The 19,916-nt window shown below is 39.8% G+C and overlaps 1 protein-coding gene and 1 long non-coding RNA gene across 2 annotated transcripts in view; one reads left to right on the top strand and one right to left on the bottom strand.

Annotated features, from left to right (window-relative positions):
- The first annotated feature begins 2,530 nt into the window (after nucleotides 1-2,530).
- Nucleotides 2,531-19,916, top strand: part of LOC5512421 — a 20,543-nt gene continuing 3,157 nt past the window's right edge. Inside the window, exons 1-20 of the mRNA XM_032381894.2 lie at nucleotides 2,531-2,783; nucleotides 3,874-3,952; nucleotides 6,101-6,245; nucleotides 6,871-6,973; nucleotides 7,705-7,852; nucleotides 8,442-8,645; nucleotides 9,059-9,171; nucleotides 10,348-10,489; nucleotides 11,138-11,164; nucleotides 11,782-11,838; nucleotides 12,518-13,177; nucleotides 13,824-14,033; nucleotides 14,599-14,711; nucleotides 14,837-14,981; nucleotides 15,728-16,147; nucleotides 16,474-16,586; nucleotides 16,840-16,987; nucleotides 17,496-18,365; nucleotides 18,994-19,140; nucleotides 19,538-19,828. Of these exons, the coding sequence (XP_032237785.2) occupies nucleotides 3,892-3,952; nucleotides 6,101-6,245; nucleotides 6,871-6,973; nucleotides 7,705-7,852; nucleotides 8,442-8,645; nucleotides 9,059-9,171; nucleotides 10,348-10,489; nucleotides 11,138-11,164; nucleotides 11,782-11,838; nucleotides 12,518-13,177; nucleotides 13,824-14,033; nucleotides 14,599-14,711; nucleotides 14,837-14,981; nucleotides 15,728-16,147; nucleotides 16,474-16,586; nucleotides 16,840-16,987; nucleotides 17,496-18,365; nucleotides 18,994-19,140; nucleotides 19,538-19,828 (4,117 nt within the window). The 5' untranslated portion in view covers nucleotides 2,531-2,783; nucleotides 3,874-3,891. The remainder of the gene's footprint in view (nucleotides 2,784-3,873; nucleotides 3,953-6,100; nucleotides 6,246-6,870; nucleotides 6,974-7,704; nucleotides 7,853-8,441; nucleotides 8,646-9,058; nucleotides 9,172-10,347; nucleotides 10,490-11,137; nucleotides 11,165-11,781; nucleotides 11,839-12,517; nucleotides 13,178-13,823; nucleotides 14,034-14,598; nucleotides 14,712-14,836; nucleotides 14,982-15,727; nucleotides 16,148-16,473; nucleotides 16,587-16,839; nucleotides 16,988-17,495; nucleotides 18,366-18,993; nucleotides 19,141-19,537; nucleotides 19,829-19,916) is intronic.
- On the bottom strand, nucleotides 10,437-14,963 carry LOC116618348. Its single transcript, XR_007306682.1, has 4 exons — nucleotides 14,828-14,963; nucleotides 13,256-13,340; nucleotides 11,719-11,805; nucleotides 10,437-10,478 (listed from the first exon to the last, which is right to left on the bottom strand). It is a non-coding gene; the product is annotated as an uncharacterized LOC116618348 (long non-coding RNA).

The following is a 19,916-nucleotide window of genomic DNA, read 5'->3' as shown; positions in this document are numbered from 1 at the left end:
GGTCCAAATGGTCTGGGCGATAGAGTGGAAAAGTTGTGATAACCAAAACGTTAGAGCTTTTAAGCCTCTATTTTGTCATTGTTGCCAGCAAAAACACGAATTCTTGTGGCATTTCTCGGCGTACACAGCTCTAGCACAGAAAAGAAAAAAAAAGAAAAAAAAAAATTGAAGCGGACTTCCAAATATGGCATGTAGTGCCCAAATTAGGAACTGACCGAGCGAGCTAGAAAAACGACAGCTTTCCCAAAAAGCTTAATTTATATGTCCGTATAAAGACCCTATAAGGACACTACATGTCATATTTGGGACTCAGCTGAACTCTTGCATTACACTTTCTTATAAGAGCTGATCACAGGTTACTCGCCCCAGGCTCTTTTAACATCATTTTAAAAACGGCAGCCATTGATGATTTGATTGATTTGCATTGGATGCAGATTGGTAACGTGACGTTTGTGCTTATCTTTAAATTACAACGCGTGCAAGCGAGGCAGCCTTGGCATGTTTTGGGGAGTAAGCCAATTAAACCATTGAGGATGAACTGATTGACATGAAGTTCACTAGCCAACCAGCGAGGCAAACAAGTGCTTGAGTGCACACCAAAGTACGACGGAATCAACACTGTGATTCTTGCATGCTAGACGGGAGCAGAAAATGGCAAAGTTCAAATTGTAAGGCTGTGTTAGCTTACATTTGCTTGATTTTTTGCCTAAAAGTTCCTTGTGTATATAAAACAAAAATAAGCTTTGGTACTTTTTGATAGATGATCTGTTCTTGTAATATGATTGAACAAAGTTGCCAAATATCATGAAAAATTAGTATTTTTTCCCCCAAATTGGGTAATTTCAGACAAATGAAGTCTGAAGAATGAGTCTTACAATTTTCAAAATCTTAAGAACGGATTTTATATTACACAAGGCAAAAACATCTAGGCAAAAACTCAAGCAAATGTAAGCTAACACAACCTTACAATTTGAACTTTGCCATTTTCGCTCCTATGCTGCATACTATAATAGGTTATTCCAAGGTCAATTATCAGATTATAGTTATGTAACTAAAAATTGTCAATTATAAATTGCTCAAGGTAGATGGGGTTTTAAGATTTTGTATTAGTGGCCATGGTAGCGAGCCTTGCACTTTAAGGTTCATGGCCTTAGAAAAAGTTTAGATAATCGTTCTATTTATGGGACCTTCCTTATTGATATGCACTTCAAACCGCGCACGAACGTAACAGTCCAAAATGTGCCTCACTTCATTATTCGTAGAAGATTCGATTTTTTTTCTCAGAAGAGCAAGAAAATGATGGATGCCTTAAAACCGCCCTTATTTGAATACCACAGGTTTACGAAATGAAAGCCTTTTTTACAAAAATCTTTATGCTGTAACGCTCGTTTGAAAAACCACTGGGCTCCCTTGCGCCGAAACAAACGCAATAAAAAAAAAACAACAAAAAATACAACAGGTTTTCCGTTCGCCAAAACAAAAAAGCAAAGTCGTTTTTATAAATGGTCTAAAAGAGACTGGGGCGAGCGCGCGGGAGACCTGTGATATTATAAAACGTTAGGGACTAGGCTCCAAGATGGCTGCCGGCAAAATCGTAGTAAACATCAATTCCTGCAAGTTAAATTCTCGACTTACAAAGTTCTAGAGTGATAAAAAAGCGAAGAAATAATTGAAGCGGACTCCCAAATATGGTATGAAATGCCTAATAAGGAAATGACCAAGCGAGCTAGAAAAACTAGTTTTCAGAACAAAATTGACTGATATGCGCCGAAACAAGACATAAAAAACTATATAAACAACCCTCGTTTGAATACCACAGGGTTTCAGTGCGCCGACAAAAAAGTGTTGTGAAAAAAAAAAACATTCAAACAGCCCTTGCTTCGATACCACAGGGTTCCTGTGCGCCGACAAAAAAGTGTTTCAAACAGCCCTTGCTTCAATACCACAGGGTAACCGCTGTCCAAACAAAATGTTATGAAATGATCATTGGCTGCGGGTGATGTGTGGCGGGTAGCTGTAAACAAGTTGCATGGAAAGGGCAGTGAAGACAATGAACGACTAGTGGTGGTCTTGACCTAACCACTGGTACCATATTGAAGTCAAACAGACCTAAGAGAGTAGGGAAAGAAAGATGGGTGACATGATCAAACGATAATTACCCTGATTTGTCAATAAAAACAGAAATAAATGAACTAACTACAGCAAATACTAAAGCTTCTGTGTCGGTAAAAGTTATACTTATTGTAGTTAATGATTGTCTCGAGAAAAAAATGAAATAAGCGGGGGTTACTAGTTGCCGATTTGAAGGCCGCTATTGGGAGAATATTTCGGAGACAATATGAATTTACGTTCAGAGGTAACGTTTATGGTAGTAATCATTAAGTGGAGTTTCTACCAGACAAAAAACTATCACAATTACTTTTCTGGCATTTAATGTCAAGTAGAAAACTTTAAAACGTCAAAACTTTGTTTCTGGCCTGTTTTGAAAGCGACTAAAAGAGCGATCATAAATAAATAAAAAGTAATTAATAATTCATGGAAAGTACCTTGATTTTGGACAGTAGTAGCGCGTTGAACCAACTTGAGTGAAATTTGCGCAAAATTTCTAAAGAAAAAAAGACCTAAAAGTAACTTTGATAATGCGAGAAATCAATGTCAAGAAAGCCGTGAAAATGACGGACAAATACCAAGTTTATGAAGTAATCATTGGGTGAGAAAATCAACTTACAACTCCAGTGTATTTCAATGGACGCATCTAGCGGCTCCCAAGAAAAAGAACTAAGGTATTTAACACGATTATACCCTGCTTTAACATAGACCAATAGAAGATTAGGTATATCTAATTATGTTTCTCCTTTACTGATATTTTAAGATAATAAATATTTTTCAAATTAGCGAGTTTAAGTGCCAAATACACAAACAACACTGGGTAGAATATTAGATGGTAGATAAGATAATTATAGCTTTGACTATCATAATAATCCGTTACAAAAACTCAGTGTAGATCACCCTAAACCTTAAACAAGCTTTCTGAATTTCTCCAGTTGAGCTATAAAAAGAGCTAGAGAAAATAAACACATTGTGCGGGAGACGGGTTACACCTGTTGTTATGGAGAAGTTTCTCGGTTCTCCGTACTCCTTGCTATGTGCTAACCTTTTGATCTGGCCTAACTCTGGCTTTAGGAAACACTTTGTAAGCTTTTGTACAGTAGGCCGTGGTTTTTCTACGTTACTCTCAAGTACCGGGGGCGGAGGGTAAGGAGGGACGAAACTCTAGAGCACTCTTATCGGGTTATTGTATTTTTCGGATAATGAAATTGTATTTCGTTTTTAAATGTTATCCTTTTAATATTTTTATTTTATTTTAAAAAAATAGGTTGGTCAGCTCGTATCATTATTTGTGGGATTAGTAAAACCTTTGCAGTATATTCGAGAATTTGAGATACCAAAACGGGACGGAAACTAATTTGCTTTTAAGACATATATCCTTTCATAGTATCAAAGTATCATGATATTTAATCGTCTTCGCCTATTTCACTTATAGATCGAAATGAACCGAGTTGCAGTTTTCTTTTACTATTTCAGAGAATTAGTAAGATAGTCAGAGTCTCGTTTTGTTAAAGCAGAATGGGTGTTCCTCTCCTGCATAGCTGCCCTTGGTGTTAGCACTAACGAAGGCTGCGCAGGAGAATGTGGCGCTTAGATCAAGCGGTATCATGTGCTTTGATTCCTTGATTTAATAAACAATCTCGGTCTATCCCTACCCTGGGTCCAGAGCCTCGAACGTCTCTCTATTTAGTGGCCAGCGAGGTTGAGATTCAACCTCGGTAGGTAGCCTATCCCTGGAATTTTGACACGTTTGTTTATTTTCAGGGCGGGCCTTGTCATACAATGAATGCTCTCTATGTTGTGGTATCACTCATCCTACTATGCAGTATATCCACAGTCCTGGGTAAGCCTGGTATGACTAGAAAGACTACAGACAAGCTGTAGAACAACTATGTGGTATAACTAGAAAGACTACAGACAAGCTGTAGAATAACTAGATGGTATGACTAGAAAGACTACAGACAAGCTGTAGAATAACTAGGTGGTATGACTAGAAAGACTACAGACAAGCTGTAGAAAAACTAGATGGTATGACTAGAAAGACTACAGACAAGCTGTAGAAAAACTAGATGGTATGACTAGAAAGACTACAGACAAGCTGTAGAACAACTATGTGGTATGAGTAGAGAAACAGCAGACAAGCTGTAGAATAACTAGGTGGTATGACTAGAAAGACTACAGACAAGCTGTAGAATAACTAGGTGGTATGACTAGAAAGACTACAGACAAGCTGTAGAACAACTATGTGGTATGACTAGAGAAACAGCAGACAAGCTGTAGAATAACTAGGTGGTATGACTAGAAAGACTACAGACAAGCTGTAGAAAAACTAGGTGGTATGAATAGAAAGACTACAGACAAGCTGTAGAATAACTAGATGGTATGAATAGAAAGACTACAGACAAGCTGTAGAATAACTAGGTGGTATACTAGAAAAACTACAGACAAGCTGTAGAATAACTAGGTGGTATGACTAGAAAGACTACAGACAAGCTGTAGAAAAACTAGATGGTATGACTAGAAAGACTACAGACAAGCTGTAGAAAAACTAGATGGTATGACTAGAAAGACTACAGACAAGCTGTAGAACAACTATGTGGTATGAGTAGAGAAACAGCAGACAAGCTGTAGAATAACTAGGTGGTATGACTAGAAAGACTACAGACAAGCTGTAGAATAACTAGGTGGTATGACTAGAAAGACTACAGACAAGCTGTAGAACAACTATGTGGTATGACTAGAGAAACAGCAGACAAGCTGTAGAATAACTAGATGGTATGAATAGAAAGACTACAGACAAGCTGTAGAATAACAAGGTGGTATGACTAGAAAGACTGCAGACAAGCTGTAGAAAAACTAGATGGTATACTAGAAAAACTACAGACAAGCTGTAGAATGACTAGGTGGTATGACTAGAAAAACTACAGGCAAGCTGTAGAATAACTAGGTGGTATGACTAGAAAGACTACAGACAAGCTGTAGAAAAACTAGATGGTATGACTAGAAAGACTACAGACAAGCTGTAGAATAACTAGGTGGTATGACTAGAAAGACTACAGACAAGCTGTAGAATAACTAGGTGGTATGACTAGAAAGACTACAGATAAGCTGTAGAATAACTAGGTGGTATGACTAGAAAGACTACAGATAAGCTGTAGAATAACTAGGTGGTATGACTAGAAAGACTACAGACAAGCTGTAGAATAACTATGTGGTATGAGTAGAGAAACAGCAGACAAGCTGTAGAATAACTAGGTGGTATGACTAGAAAGACTACAGACAAGCTGTAGAATAACTAGGTGGTATGACTAGAAAGACTACAGACAAGCTGTAGAATAACTAGGTGGTATGACTAGAAAGACTACAGACAAGCTGTAGAATAACTAGGTGGTATGAATAGAAAGACTACAGACAAGCTGTAGAATAACAAGGTGGTATGAGTAGAGAAACAGCAGACAAGCTGTAGAATAACTAGGTGGTATGAATAGAAAGACTACAGACAAGCTGTAGAATAACAAGGTGGTATGAGTAGAGAAACAGCAGACAAGCTGTAGAATAACTAGGTGGTATGAATAGGAAGACTATAGACAAGCTGTATAGAATAACTAGGTGCTAAGACTAGATAAACTACAAAAAAGCTAAAGAAAAACTAGGTGGTATGACTAGAGAAACTACAAACAAGCTGTAGAATAACAAGGTGGTATGACTAGAGAAACTACAGACAAGCTGTAGAATAACTAGGTGGTGTGAACAGAGAGACTACATACAAGCTGTTAGATTAACTAGGTGGTCTGCGTAGGCGTGATGGAAGCTATTTTTCCTCCAACGAAGGCCTAACTCTCGTAACGTCAACTAAACTTTAGTGTTTTTATAGTAGAGGCGTAAATATACGATTCCAACTCGTGTTGATTTATTTGTTTTATGCATGCTTTAAAGTAAAAGTATTACTTATTACTCGACCTACTATTTCTCTCTCTCAACTTTATCTCAGGTATCCCATACCAAGTGTATGTGCACACAGGAGACGTGTTTGGCGCGGGAACGGACGCTCGCGTTTTTATGACCATATTTGGTGAAAATGGACAGTCGCCCGAATTTGAGCTGAACAGCAATAGAAACGACTTTGAAAGAGACCAGTAAGTGATGGCGAACGCTGCTCCACACTAAAGCCCCGTATAAACATACTAAAGCCCCGTATAAACATACTAAAGCCCCGTACAAACATACTAAACCCGGTACAAGAATACTAAAGCCCCGTACAGACATGCTAATTCCCCGGCTAACGACTTAACGGCAACTTGCACTGTGTCAATGTAATGAACAGTCGTGGCTGATTGTCAGCATGGGCCTTTTTGCACGGGGCTTTAGTGCATTAGCATACTTTTTATCGATCTGTCATAAATCTCACACAAATGGCGGCATCGGTACGGTAATACGAGTAACAAAATCATCCAACTTGTTCAGCTTTCAACAATTCACAAGCGCGTCCGAGCTGTGGCTAGAGATGTTGACGTTATTTTGCTCTGAAAGACAAGTTGCGTTCGGTGTAGTAGGCGCAACATTCACAAGTTTTGTTGCACAAAGTAGAACGACTTTTTACAATTTTTGTTGCGAGACAAGTTGTGTAAAATTGCTCTTTTTTGCCGTAACTTTAATATTAGCAACTTCTCAGGATAGATATATTCTAAATATTGCCTAAGTACAAACGGTATACTCCACAATGTTTTACGGTTGCTTCATTCTGATCTCTCTCATTGACAGCACCGACTTATTCGAGGTAGAAGTTCCGAGGCTAGGCCGATTAAAGAAGATCCGAATTCGACACGATAACACATGGTTTGGTGCAGGGTGGTTCCTAGACAAGGTGAGGATGGTCATTGCCTCCCTAGACCTCCCCCCAGCAACAACATCTTTCGCAACATGACAATCAGGGAAGGGGGTTATATTATTAGTTTTCTCAGCGTTAGCTTCTGAGGTAAGTCTAGTTCAAAAAGTATCTGAGAGCAATTTTTAAATAACCCTTGTCAATTTTTGGTAATTCACGCAAAATAGTTCTTGTTGGAGCGAGTGTATGCACCCGATATCTTACAATACAAACAGGGGACTGTAGAAGGAAAGTTTGTTGGTAGATTTTTTAACACTAATTAGACCAACATTGATCGATTTCTAGCTACTTGCAAATTCAATTTTATCGGCAAAGGCCACGCTTGCATGCTGAAACTCCACAGGACCCGAATATCTAGAAAAAAGGCCCATTGCAGGCACACCTAATTCGCTTGATTACAAGACAAAGAAATATTGACTAACTACTTCTGAACATAGCTAACTGGAAAACGTGTGTAAAACTCTATTAGGTATCTAGACGAATGGGAATTATTTCTTCAGTGCATTCACAATGCGACGCCCACTAACGTGGCCTACTTGGCTAGGATGCGGGGAGCGTAGGATCTGATTGACATGAGAATCACCTAGCAAGGCAAATTCTTTTTGAATGCACATCAGAGCGCGACAAATCGGAACCGAAGCAGCGATTCTCGCAATCCAAATTGGCTTAAAACTTTGTAATTAAGGATGCTTGGTATATTTTGTGCTCAGGTTGAGATCAAGGATGAGAAGGGTTGTGTTTACGAGTTTCCCAGCCATAGATGGCTTGCCAGCAACGTGGACGACGGCAAGATATCACGTGATTTCATCACAAAGACCACATGTAAACCACGTGCGAAGGATTTCAGGAATCCCACAGGCAAGTAACTCTAACAACATTCCAATTTGCCTGGATTTGAAAGTGTCATCTCTAAATCGATTCCATTACGGAATGGTTATCGACATACTTACAGCAAAACAAAGAATAATTTTTACGATTCTCGTCTCTTTTGTAAAAAAAAAAAAAGAAACAAAGCATGCCAAGCGATAGTCAAGTAGTTTTTACTTCAGAAAAAGGTGGAAAAATTTTAAGTATAAAGAAAATAACATGAGCGGATCCAGAAGTTTTAAAAGGAGTCGAAGCAAGAGTTTCAAAAAGAGGGAGCCAAAGCAAGAGTTTCAAAAAGAGGGAGCCAAAGCAAGAGTTTCAAAAAGAGAGAGCCGAAGCAAGAGTTTCAAGAAAGGGGCGGGCGAATTCATTGTTCTTCCATAGATTTCCTTACATTTCTCGTTATTTCTAAAGTCAAATGCCCCTCCCCCCCCCCCCTAGATCCGCCGATGAATATCAAAGATTAATAAAGAAAGATATGAGTTCTGGGGCAATATCGTCCCGAAGTCGATGTAAACTGTATCATTACGCCAGTGTATTCCGTAATATGGTGACACTGACCTGATATCTACCAATGTAGCCTGCAAACAGGACCTTGGGGTGTCCAACGGTCTCATCACAGACGCCCAGATGACAGCATCATCGTCATATGATAACAGGCATCAACCATTCCACGCACGGCTGAACCAGGTACCTGTCGGATCCCGTGGGGGGTGGTGCTCGGCGTTTGCGGACGATACGGAATTCTTACAAGTAGACTTTGGGAATTCAACATACGTACAAGGTTAGTATTGAATGAATTCTTTACTTAATTCTTCACTGGAATCCCATTTGGTGATACCCACACAGTCGAAATGAATACAATAAAAAAAAATAGTTACTTTACTTGAGCGGAATAACGAAATATTTTTACCTTTCTCTGAGGACACAGAAGGCGGGCCATGCTGACAACTGTAAGACCGCTGACCAATCGAATTCGATTGATGTCCAGTGGCGGTTCAGCCAATCAAAGTACACTGTCCCACTCCCATTTCTACAGCACTTGAGAAACGTGCTACAATCTTTTTATTGGAAACCCACATGAAGATATACACTTTCGAAGAAGCCAACTCGTTCTGACAATATACCACGACCAAAAAATAGAGACGTTTTTTTTAAAAAGCCCTAAATATAAAAATCGTCTTACCGTTGCCATAGGGATAGCCACTCAGGGCCAAGCGCTGTTTGACAACTGGGTGACGCGGTACACAATCTCCTACACTACGGACGGCAGCACGTGGAAGCCTGTGAGAGACAAAGGCACGATTTTGGTAAGCTATTGCATCCGTATTTATGGCGTTCAACCGCGTCTTTGTTATTTGAAAGGAAACTTTAAAATAACAATTAATGATTAAAAGCGACTATTCATTAAGGATATTTGATTGAAAGTTACCTTTAGTAACTGGTTTGAATTAGGCGATGGAAACAGACCCCTCGTATGATTCTGATATGCGGGGGAACGGACAGAGCAAAAAAAATGGCAAGTTTTCCCAAAATATAAGGTCAGTAAGCTTGAATTTTTGCATAGAGGTTCCTTATGTTATGTAAACCAACATATCAAAAAGAGTTTTTTTTTCTAATGGATTCGTCTTCTAGATATGATGCTTGATGTACAATTTTCAAATGTTCAAAGTATGAATTCTCCTCGTTTTTAGGGAGAAGTCGGGCTCTGATCAGAAATTTAGCCAACTTTGCTCGCTAATATCTAAATTTCATATCTTCTAAATTTCTTTAATATTTGGAATTAAGCTTTTGGTCAGAGGAACTCCTTGTATGAGGAATCTTGGCCTTATATATTGAGAATTGGAAAATTTTATGCCTTTTTTGCTCTGTCGGGGGAGCGTTAGTTAAATGTCGCCGTGATAAACATACTGCATGTTTAAAAATACTGGAGGCTAAATGAAAGAATGAAAAAGAGACAAGACGCGTAAATTCGAAAGATATAATTGAAGAGATATAATTGAGAGAAGATATAATTGTTGAAGGGTAAAATACTTTTAAAATGTGAGAGCTGAGTAGGGACTTTAATGTTTAATTAAATTAACCTTACTTGAAAATTACCTTAAGCCGTTAAAACCAAATAAAAGTCTGCTCGCACACAATTTAACAATCTGTTTATTCTACTTTTTCACCATATCAATATTTGGGTGACCTTCAAACCCGCTCGGTCAATCACTTGGAGGCCTGGGTCTAAGGACTTTATAGGATTAGTAAGGAAAAGATTTGACCAAGCGAGCAAGTTTTGGTAAATAATTTTTGCCGCGAGTCGCAAATTGACAGGAATGAGTATTTTTCACCATGTTTTCTAGAGATCTGGGAGCACGAAAACTTTAGCTCTTCTAAATATGGGCATCTATGCCCATATAAGGCAATACATACGATATCCGTGGGGAATATGTTTGATATGGAACTATGGGTATTTCCTGAAAAAGTTTTATTGCGCGCAGGATCTTTCAGGGAACTCCGACCGCAACACTGTAGTCACGCACTGGTTCCCAGGGGTCACGGCCACAGCAATACGAGTTCGACCACTGGCCTGGAACGGGTTGACAAATTGTTTGCGTATGGAGTTATATGGCTGCAAGAAAGGTAAGCAGAAAACACGCTGATATTTAATGTCTTTTGAGGTTGTTGCTGAGCGTGTTTTAAAGGTGTTGTTGAGCGTGACTGAGCGTGCTGTTGGACATGTGGCTGGGGGTGCTAATCAGCGTGTCGTTAAGCGTGTTACGTGTGCTGTTGAGCGTGTCTTTGCGTGTTATGCTGAGCGTGTCGTTGCGTGTTATGCTGAGCATGTCGTTGTGCGTGTTTCTGAGCGTGCTGTTGAGCTCGTTGTTGGACATGTAGCTGGGGCTGTTACTAAGCGTGTTACATGTGCTTTTGAGCGTGTCTTTGCGTGTTATGCTGAGCGTGTCGTTGCGTGTTATGCTGAGCATGTCGTTGTGCGTGTTTCTGAGCGTGCTGTTGAGCTCGTTGTTGGACATGTAGCTGGGGGTGTTACTAAGCGTGTTACATGTGCTGTTGAGCGTGTCTTTGCGTGTTATGCTGAGCGTGTCGTTGCGTGTTATGCTGAGCATGTCGTTGTGCGTGTTGCTGAGCGTGCTGTTGAGCTCGTTGTTGGACATGTAGCTGGGGATGTTACTAAGCGTGTTACATGTGTTGCTGAGCGTGCTGTCGAGCGTGTTGTTGAGTGTTGCAATACAGAAAAACATTCCTAAACATTCTTTGTCTATTCTTCAGGAGATGTAGAAACAGCTTCAAAGAAAGGTACCGGATTAGAATCTAGATTAAAAACATTTACAGTAATACAAAAGAGTGTTTCGTAATCTGTAAACTTGCTAGGTATCACATTCGGATTTGCTATCGGAGCCAACGAATCTTATATTGATGCTAAGCGACGGAGGTTATAAAAGTGCATTTTCAACATTGCAACCTTTAACAAATTAAAACAAAAGTAAAAAAGATAAAAGATAAAGATAAAAGATTATCCAGTTATCACCATCGATAGAAATATTGTTCTATGAATGTTTTTTTTAAGTATGAAGCAATACTGTATTTTATTATCATCAAGAAATTAAAAATTAAAGTAATCAAGTGTGGGGTTTCATTAAAATATCTTATAATCATATTTGAAGCTTTTAAATTTGATTTTAAATTCTCTAAAAGCACTGTTTTTTTATCTGAACGACTGATTGTCAATGTCAATCATTGTCATACGCATTCCTATTTCTTTTACTCCCTTTAAACATGTTTTTAGGTGGCGCAAACAGTCTCATTTAAATCTATATACCCGAAAACGATAAAAAATTATAGAAACTAACCTGTTACGCGATTTTAAAGCAGTGGCGGATCGGAGTTTAAAATGCTGTCTTGTCATCTTGCAGGAGAGCCCTGGGGATCGACTTCGTCTGCGTTAAGAGAAGACCAGGAATCACAATCAAGTAAGGGTGGAAGGTGGGGGGGGGGGGGGTTACTGTATTGGCCTTTTTTTTATACGATATTGCGGGAAAAAAGCAAAACAAATGAGGTGATGCGGTATTTACAATTTCAACTGCGGGATTTTGCTTTTTAAAAAGCGGTATTGCGTTAAAAAAAATAAATATTGCGGTGCTTATTAGTCCTGCGATGCGCGGGATTTGCCCGTGGTACGGGATGATCTAGCGGGAAACATAGGAAATGTCGGGGTGTCGCGCATGCTCTTCAAAATCTCGTCCTTCTGTGCGGTAGAGATATTTCCTTTTTTTCTGCGGTATTGCGGTATTTTCGAAACTTTTGTGCGGTATTTCGGTAATTAACCCCGCCAACGTCCCCCCAATAAGACATCTGTGAACAGACATAGCAACAAATGGCGGTCTATTGCCAGAACCAACTCTAGCTATTTGAAATCACTATTGACCTCTGTAGGGTTGCCTTTTTTATTGTTTTCATTGTGCCGTTACAAAGATAAACGACGAAACTTTTGGGGAAAACCCTCCGTTTGGCAAAAAGCTAGATCCGCCTCTGAAGCCACCCCCCCCCCCCCTCCCCCGTCACAGCATCACAGAGTACAAAAAAATAAATAAAAAAATACCACGTCTAAATAGGGACACCAAGTAACATTGTGCGTATCCTATGTTCCAGTTATCAAGAAATCCGTGCTCTATTTGCGCTTCGAGAAGATCGTCAAACGCGACATCATTCGTGACAGGTCTGATCTCCATAACGACGCGCGCATTGTCAACTTCGCCCGTCTCGTGCGCTTTAGCGAGAAATGCGGAAAAGGCGTCGACCTGAACGGCGGAGACGTGTTACTCGACGGAGAACGCTTTGTAAACAAACCACGGACCCAAGTAACAATCGCTGCATGGGTAAAACTAAACACAGTAGACACGCCAAACTCAATATTTGATACAATAGGGGGAGTGAATTCCACGCACGAAGATGGGCAGTACCATTATGAAGTGGATGGTGGGGCGGTAAGATGGTTTCATCGAAATGCCAAAGGAAGAATAATCTTCAACGTTACAACAGAAGTTATTGTGCCTGCTAATGTATGGACACACGTGGCAGGGGTGTATGACTCGAAGACAAAGTTTGCTGAGGTTTACGTGAATGCAAAATTTGTGATGAGAGAGGAAGGCGCGGGTTTGCTGTCTCAGGATTGGACGAGGAAGGCTGGTATCGGACAGCATAAAGGGGAGCGACTTTTGAAGGGAATGGTGGATGAGTTCTACATTTCCAACCAGGCACTGACACAGGAAGAGATTAAAAAACTCATGAAGAGGTGCAAATTCGAGAAAGGTGAGTTACATGTTCACAGTTATAGGTCTTCTCTAGAATAGATGATATGCCAGGCGATATTGCGCCGGGCTAACGCACCTGGTCCTTTTTAGATTCAAACAACAGCCGTCATCTTCTCATTCCAGCAATGTACCAAGCGTAGAAAAGCTTCCCTTTCCATCGGCTGATTTGGGAAACAAATGCGATATTTTCGATTGAGTTTGGTAAATTATATAGTTTTAAATTTTGTTTTTAGATGGTTATTTCGAGATTTCAGGAAATTACGTGCCTTCCAATGTTAAATCAAAACAATAACAAAGGTGTAAATAACAAGGGCTCTTTAAGCTCGCCATCACATTTTGAGGCCAATAAGAGATTTTAGAAAACAAAAGAACTTGCTCAAATTTAGGCGGAATTCCTTTAAAAAGGCCTTGTTAGCAAAACCTTTCTCATTGTTTTTATTCAATATTTTAACACAAATTATGTGAAGAAATCTTTAAAACAAAGTTTTATAATTTATTTACCAAGTTCAAAACACAACATTGCAAAAGCCTCCGAAATCATCCATTGGAAATGGATGCTTTCCCACGTTTGGAATATTGCTAAGGCGTCAAAATGTCGACGAAACTTAAATAACCATTCACATTGCCTGAATATTTCATGTCAGAGTGCTTTACACCGATCGGGATGGAGGATATGCGCATAAAAGACGAACAGATCACGGCCTCTTCAACACTCCAGCCGCATAAACCGTACTACTCAAGACTTAACCTGATCTCGTTCTACGACGACCCTAAACGCAGCGCGTGGTGTGCGGATGATGATGACAAGGAGCCCTACCTCACAATAGACCTTCGAGATGAGAAGACGGTCTCGGGTAAGATGGCGATTATCTTGGGATGAAGATGTGGTGGTTGTGGTGGTGGTGATACTGCTGATGATGCTGTTGATGATGGTGGTGGTAGCGGTGCTGGTGATGATCATGCTTGAAATAAAGTTGATAATGATGATAATGATGGTGATAATGATAATTGTGCTTGTAGTTATGATGATGATGATGATGATGATGATGGTGATGGTGATAGTGATAATGATGATGGTGATGATGATAATGATGATGGTGATGCTGCTGCTGATGATGATGATAATGATGATGATGGTGAGTATGGTGCTTGTGGTGGTGTTGATGGTTGAAGTGATGATAATGATAATAATGGTGATGATGATGGTTATGGTGATGATGATGATTAAGGGACATAATAATGAATGACGAATCATTGTCATGACAGTGTTGATTATGAAAGTGGGATGATGATAATGACAATGATTATTAAAATCATATTAGAGTAGATCCTGCTGCTGATGCGGATAACTCATCACAATAAATGAAAATATCAATAATAAATGGTGATTAAATAATAATAGATAATTTTATTTTAAAGGCGTTGCCATACAAGGGGCTTCTGTACTCGACTGCTTCGTGACAAGCTTCAAGTTGTGTCACAGTCAGACGGGCCGCAAGTATGACTGCGTGAGCAAAAATGGAACAGGCGAGGTGTGTTCAAAAAGCGACACATAAGGTTGCGCGCATTCAATTGTTTATAATACCATACATAAACACAACTTCACTATCCTAATGCCCTTGTATACAGTAATCAATTAATCGTGTACCTTTCAAAGGCATTTGTCGGGAATATCGACAAGGACAGCGTCAAGATCCACTGGTTGACCAAGTTCTTTGATGCTCGATTCGTTCGGTTCTACCCACTGGCTTGGTACGGCGAGAGCATCTGCATGAGAATAGAACTGTACGGGTGTATCACAGGTAAGTCACTCTCAAATCACTCCTCTGTCTGTCAGTCCGTGTCTGTCCATCTGTTGATATTTCTGTTTTCTTTCTCCATATTTATCGCTTGTGTATGTTTGTTGCCTCTCTTTCCCTCTGTATTTGTCTGTTTGTCTTCTGTCTCAAATATTTATAACATATTGGTTTTCGTACACATACCTGACCCAATAGAACTGTCAGGTTTCCTACATTCCGCTTTACATTTGAACATCTTCTAAACCCCTCCTCGGTCGGGCCAATGCCCTTCCGATTTTCTAATAAAGCCGCATTGTCACCAGTTTACTTCCGGTCGATTACGTAAGAATTCCGATGATTTTTAACGGAAAACACGAAAAATATTTCAAAATATAGAAAGCATATAGTTTGCATATTGGAAGTTTCTTTGAGGATGTGACTGCTAATTTAGAGCGGATGGCCTGTTAAATATTTCGGATTCGAATAGATTCTTTTGTCTTTTAACGGTTGAGGTTTTCGTCGGACCTCCGGAAGTAAACTGGTGACAATGCAGCTTTAATTTGTCAACTGTGCTTATTTAATGTAGTATTTTCGCTTTATGGCTGCCTCCTTTTATCCGTCTGTCATCAATTATTTAATCATTACTTCTTTCCGACAACTTTTTTACATAATAGTTTCTCAGTTTTCATCTACACATTCATTCATGTTTTCTATTTGTCTTATTTTGTGTGCATGTATATAAAAATGTCTTAAAAACTTTTTCGGTCCAGGTCTATTATCGGATACTACAGAGGAAACAGCCGAGACAGCGATCATTGACCCAACCCAGTCTCAGTTCGCTGACTGCAGCTCCAGCTGTGGCCGTGGAACTGTAAAGACCCTGGTACCATGCAACAGGGATCCCAGCCATCCAGGCTGCACAGGAGGAAATCAAAACTTTGTGCAACGAAAGCCATGCGAAAGGCCGAGCTGCCCCGAATGCTTTTATCCAATGGGAATGGCAAATGGAAAAATCCCAGACAAGGCAATATCAGCGTCCTCGGGTGTGGACCATACCCACGCGCCTTTCTTTGGCCGTCTTATAACTGAGGAACAGGGAACGAGAGGGCATAAGGGAAGCTGGTGCACTACAAAAGATGATGGTCAGCGGTTTCTCCAAGTAGATCTTCAGCATCCAGTCAAGCTTACGGGTAAGGTTTTTAAAACCGCTTCAAGTAATGATTATAGCCAATTAGCCAATCGGATGAAAGGATTTGGTCAGCAGGACGGGCGCTTATGCCACAGAAATTACACCAGATTCTAAAAACGCGAGGAGGGAACTGTGATTATTTCACTTCCAGGGGAAACGCCGGATAGAGTAGAATTTACTTCGTCAGTGTGCTTTATATAAATGACCCTTCCATATAAGTTATTTTATAAAAGAATACTAATGAAGATACGCCTTTGGCGAAAACAAAATACAAAACACAGTTAAAAGCATCTTGAGCCGTTAAATGATGTCATTTCTCGGGTACAGGTATCGGAACTCAAGGCCAAGTTTCCACTGACCAGTGGGTAACAAAATACCGCATAGAGTACAGCATAAATAACATAGGATGGAATAACTACACTGAAAACAGCCAGCTAAAGGTACGAACTGCAAAGACCAAGGTGGTGAATGACATTTAACGATCACGAAGCATGAATTGGACCCATTAATAACCTTCGTACTCATCCATAACCGGAACATATTGATATATAATTGCTAGCGATTGACGAACAAGTAATTCCATTTTAAATGTTTTTCCATGACCACAAATTCACAAGGGCGGATAAATAATGATCTACAATACCAATAAAGGTAATATATAATATAAAGCTGATATATCGGTTTAATTGGCAGGTATTCTCTGGTAATGACGACAAAGACACAATTTCCATTCGTCATCTCAGGCATCCTGTTATGGCACGTTTCATCAGAATATATCCACTGACCTGGCACGGCAGGCTCATATGCATGAGGTCGGAAATATATGGCTGTGATAATGAGGGTAAGTAACAGCGTGGCCTTAGACAAAATAACAAACACATATTACTATGGAAGCTTTTAATAATGACCCTGGATGGGAGATCGTTAACGCCCTTTTTCTATTTTAAAAGTATAGTAAACTGACCACGGATCTAAGGCCTAAGTAAGGCCTAACGTAATAGGCTGGATTTCCTCATTTTTTTATTACATTCCCGTTCTATCGTTTTGTTTCCCATTGTTTTGTGTGTGGTGCATCAATCTAGTCATGTGAATTCTGAATATTTGGTACGATATCTCAAGTTTTACGAATTGAATCCCATGGGGCCATGGTTGGCTGGGCTTAAGAATTAAGCAATGTATAATTCCCAAAAATCCTCATTGTTTTTTTATCTGTGATCGAGGTTAACACTAGGTTAACACTATTTTTTTCACAGTTGAAGCGCAACTTGTTTTGGGGTCGAGCTTGTATAGCTCTAAACGATAAAACAATAAAGAATACATAATATTTCCAACAAAACTAATTGTTTCAGCTATGAGCGCCAGCCATTCGAAAGCGTCCAAGTTGTCGGAGAAAAACTCTCACTCGTTCTTACTCCCAAAGAAAGTCCTCATGAAGCTGCAAAACGAGGCAACAGTACAAACACAGATGGGCTTAGTGCCCAGTTCGTCATCACTCAAACCAATCCCGCTATACAGCAATATAGCCCAAGGAAACCCCAGCCTTATGACTTTGCAAAATAGCAAGGCTGAGCAGTTCTTTCTGGGCGCTAAAAATAGGGCTTATTACAGCCCCCAGTCTGGACAGTTCTATAGCAATGTTGGTAACCCTGAGACAGCTTTTATGTTAAATTCTGGAGTGGCAGAGGGTCGAATGAGGGCTCCAATATACGGGCACATGGATGCTACTTCGTTCACAAATAGACCAGGCGCATCTAGAGTGCCGTTTTATAAGACCATGGATCAACAGAGGGTCTTGCAACAGTCTCGAGAAAAGAACACTGAAGGGATGTCGAGATTTCATGTGCTTGATTATTATAGAAACAATACAAAGGGAATAAATAGTCAGTCCAAGTCAAAAAGCAAAGCAGTCCAAAAGGCCAAGGGCCATGGTAAACTAAAGAAGAGTAGTAAACAGGGCACAAGAAGGATAAACAAATTGGGAGACCCTGTGAATAGAACTTCGAAACATAACATTATGGTCCAGCAAATGGCCAGGGGTAACACGAATAACAACAAAGCGCATGTAGAGTTGGAGGGCTATCATTGGTCAAAATTTAGTTCATGTAGCGTGACATGTGGACGTGGCGTGAAGGAGCGTTACCGGAAGTGTAACGCAATCGAATGCACGGTGGATGGCATCGAGACTGAGATGGTGCCATGCTTCACGCCGCCATGTAAAGGTAAGGACTTTTTGACAAAGTCTGAATGTTTTTTTGAAAAGTACCTTCATTATTGGGTTTTCTAATTATATATAAAACGGCATCTATACTAACTTGCAATTACAGACATCAACCCGTGCTATTATAGAAGTACCCGATTTTTTTAAGTTCTATTTTATAAGGATTCGATATGAGAACTTCTTAAGTGATCATTAGTATAGTTTCCAGATGGAGTCTGATGTTGCAAGGGATGTGCCACTGGTCTGTATTGACAAAAAGTTTTTGTCAATACTAGAAAAATAATTGTACTTTGCAAAATTTTGCCGAATTTTTTCGAATATTTAAGTTTTGGGTTTTATTATTTTATGTATTATGCCTTATAAGAAAAATCTGGTGTTAAGAACCTTGTGAAAATTAGACAAGTAGAAACTATCGACCCAAATAAGATTTAAAGGAGCATACTTTTTACGTAACCTCCTCAAAGTTTTTTAAAATATATTATAAAAAATATGTTCTGCCTGTATATTAAGTATTACAAAAATCCTTTTTGAAGAAACCTTTTTGCCGCAGAACAATAGAACCTTGCGCGTACTTCTTGCCCTTGTCAAAAGGTTCTCGACCATTGACATAATTGCTGCTATTTTCACAGCGTCTACGGAGTGGTCGGGGTACTCCAAGTGCAGCGTCACGTGTGGTGTTGGTAAGCGAACGCGTTCAAGGCAGTGTAACGGCAGGGACTGTCCAAAGACTGGTCGAGAGATTGCTACCATCCCATGTCATCAGCCTGAGTGTCCAGGTAAGTCCAGGAATCAGTGGCCGATCTAGGAGTTGTTCAGTTGGTTTTGTACCCAGGGGTGGTTCCGTACCACAGTATGAATAAAAAAATTTATTTCAAGTAAAATGATATTTGTGCAGGTAATTTAAAGCCGGGATTACCTTGGTGTTGTTTTTATAAATTTAAATATCCTTTGAAATATCCTGGCTTCACAACAAGAGGATTAACAAATTTCAATCATACGAAGTGCATGTAGAGATAAGTGAGCTCAAGAACAGCAATTGAGTCCAAGATGGCTGACAAAAGAAAACATTTGCCAATCAAAAAAAGGCCAGGTTGCCCTGATAAAGTAATGGATAGCTTTTATTACAATAAGTACAATCTTGGCCTAAAAATGCTCTTAACATTTTTTTCCCAGTGCTTAACCTGGATTTTGAAGAGATCGAAAACCACGTCTTAGTGGATCAGTCAGGTAAAGGCAACAACGCCTACATGGGCTTTGACAGTCGCATCCTCCCTTATAACGGCGTCTGCGGTCATTACGCCGAGCTTGGGCAGTTTGGAAATATCTTGCTTGAAGATCTGACGTTCAGGAGAAAGCCAAGAGAAGGCGTGTCCATAGCGGGATGGGTGAACATTAGAGATAGTACACGTGGGAGTCACTCAATCTTTAGCACGGCGAGGGCGATAAACGTTGGACAAATAATCGGTAAGGGTAAGATTTTTGGCTAAGGAAAGATTTTTGGCTAAGGAAAGATTTTTGGCTAAGGAAACCGAGGTGTTTTTGTTTGTGCGAG

Source organism: Nematostella vectensis, chromosome 15, assembly GCF_932526225.1.
Source record: "Nematostella vectensis chromosome 15, jaNemVect1.1, whole genome shotgun sequence".
Taxonomy (NCBI): Eukaryota; Metazoa; Cnidaria; class Anthozoa; order Actiniaria; family Edwardsiidae; genus Nematostella; species Nematostella vectensis.
Note: the sequence above shows the minus strand (reverse complement) of the source record. Positions and strands in the feature narration are given on the sequence as shown.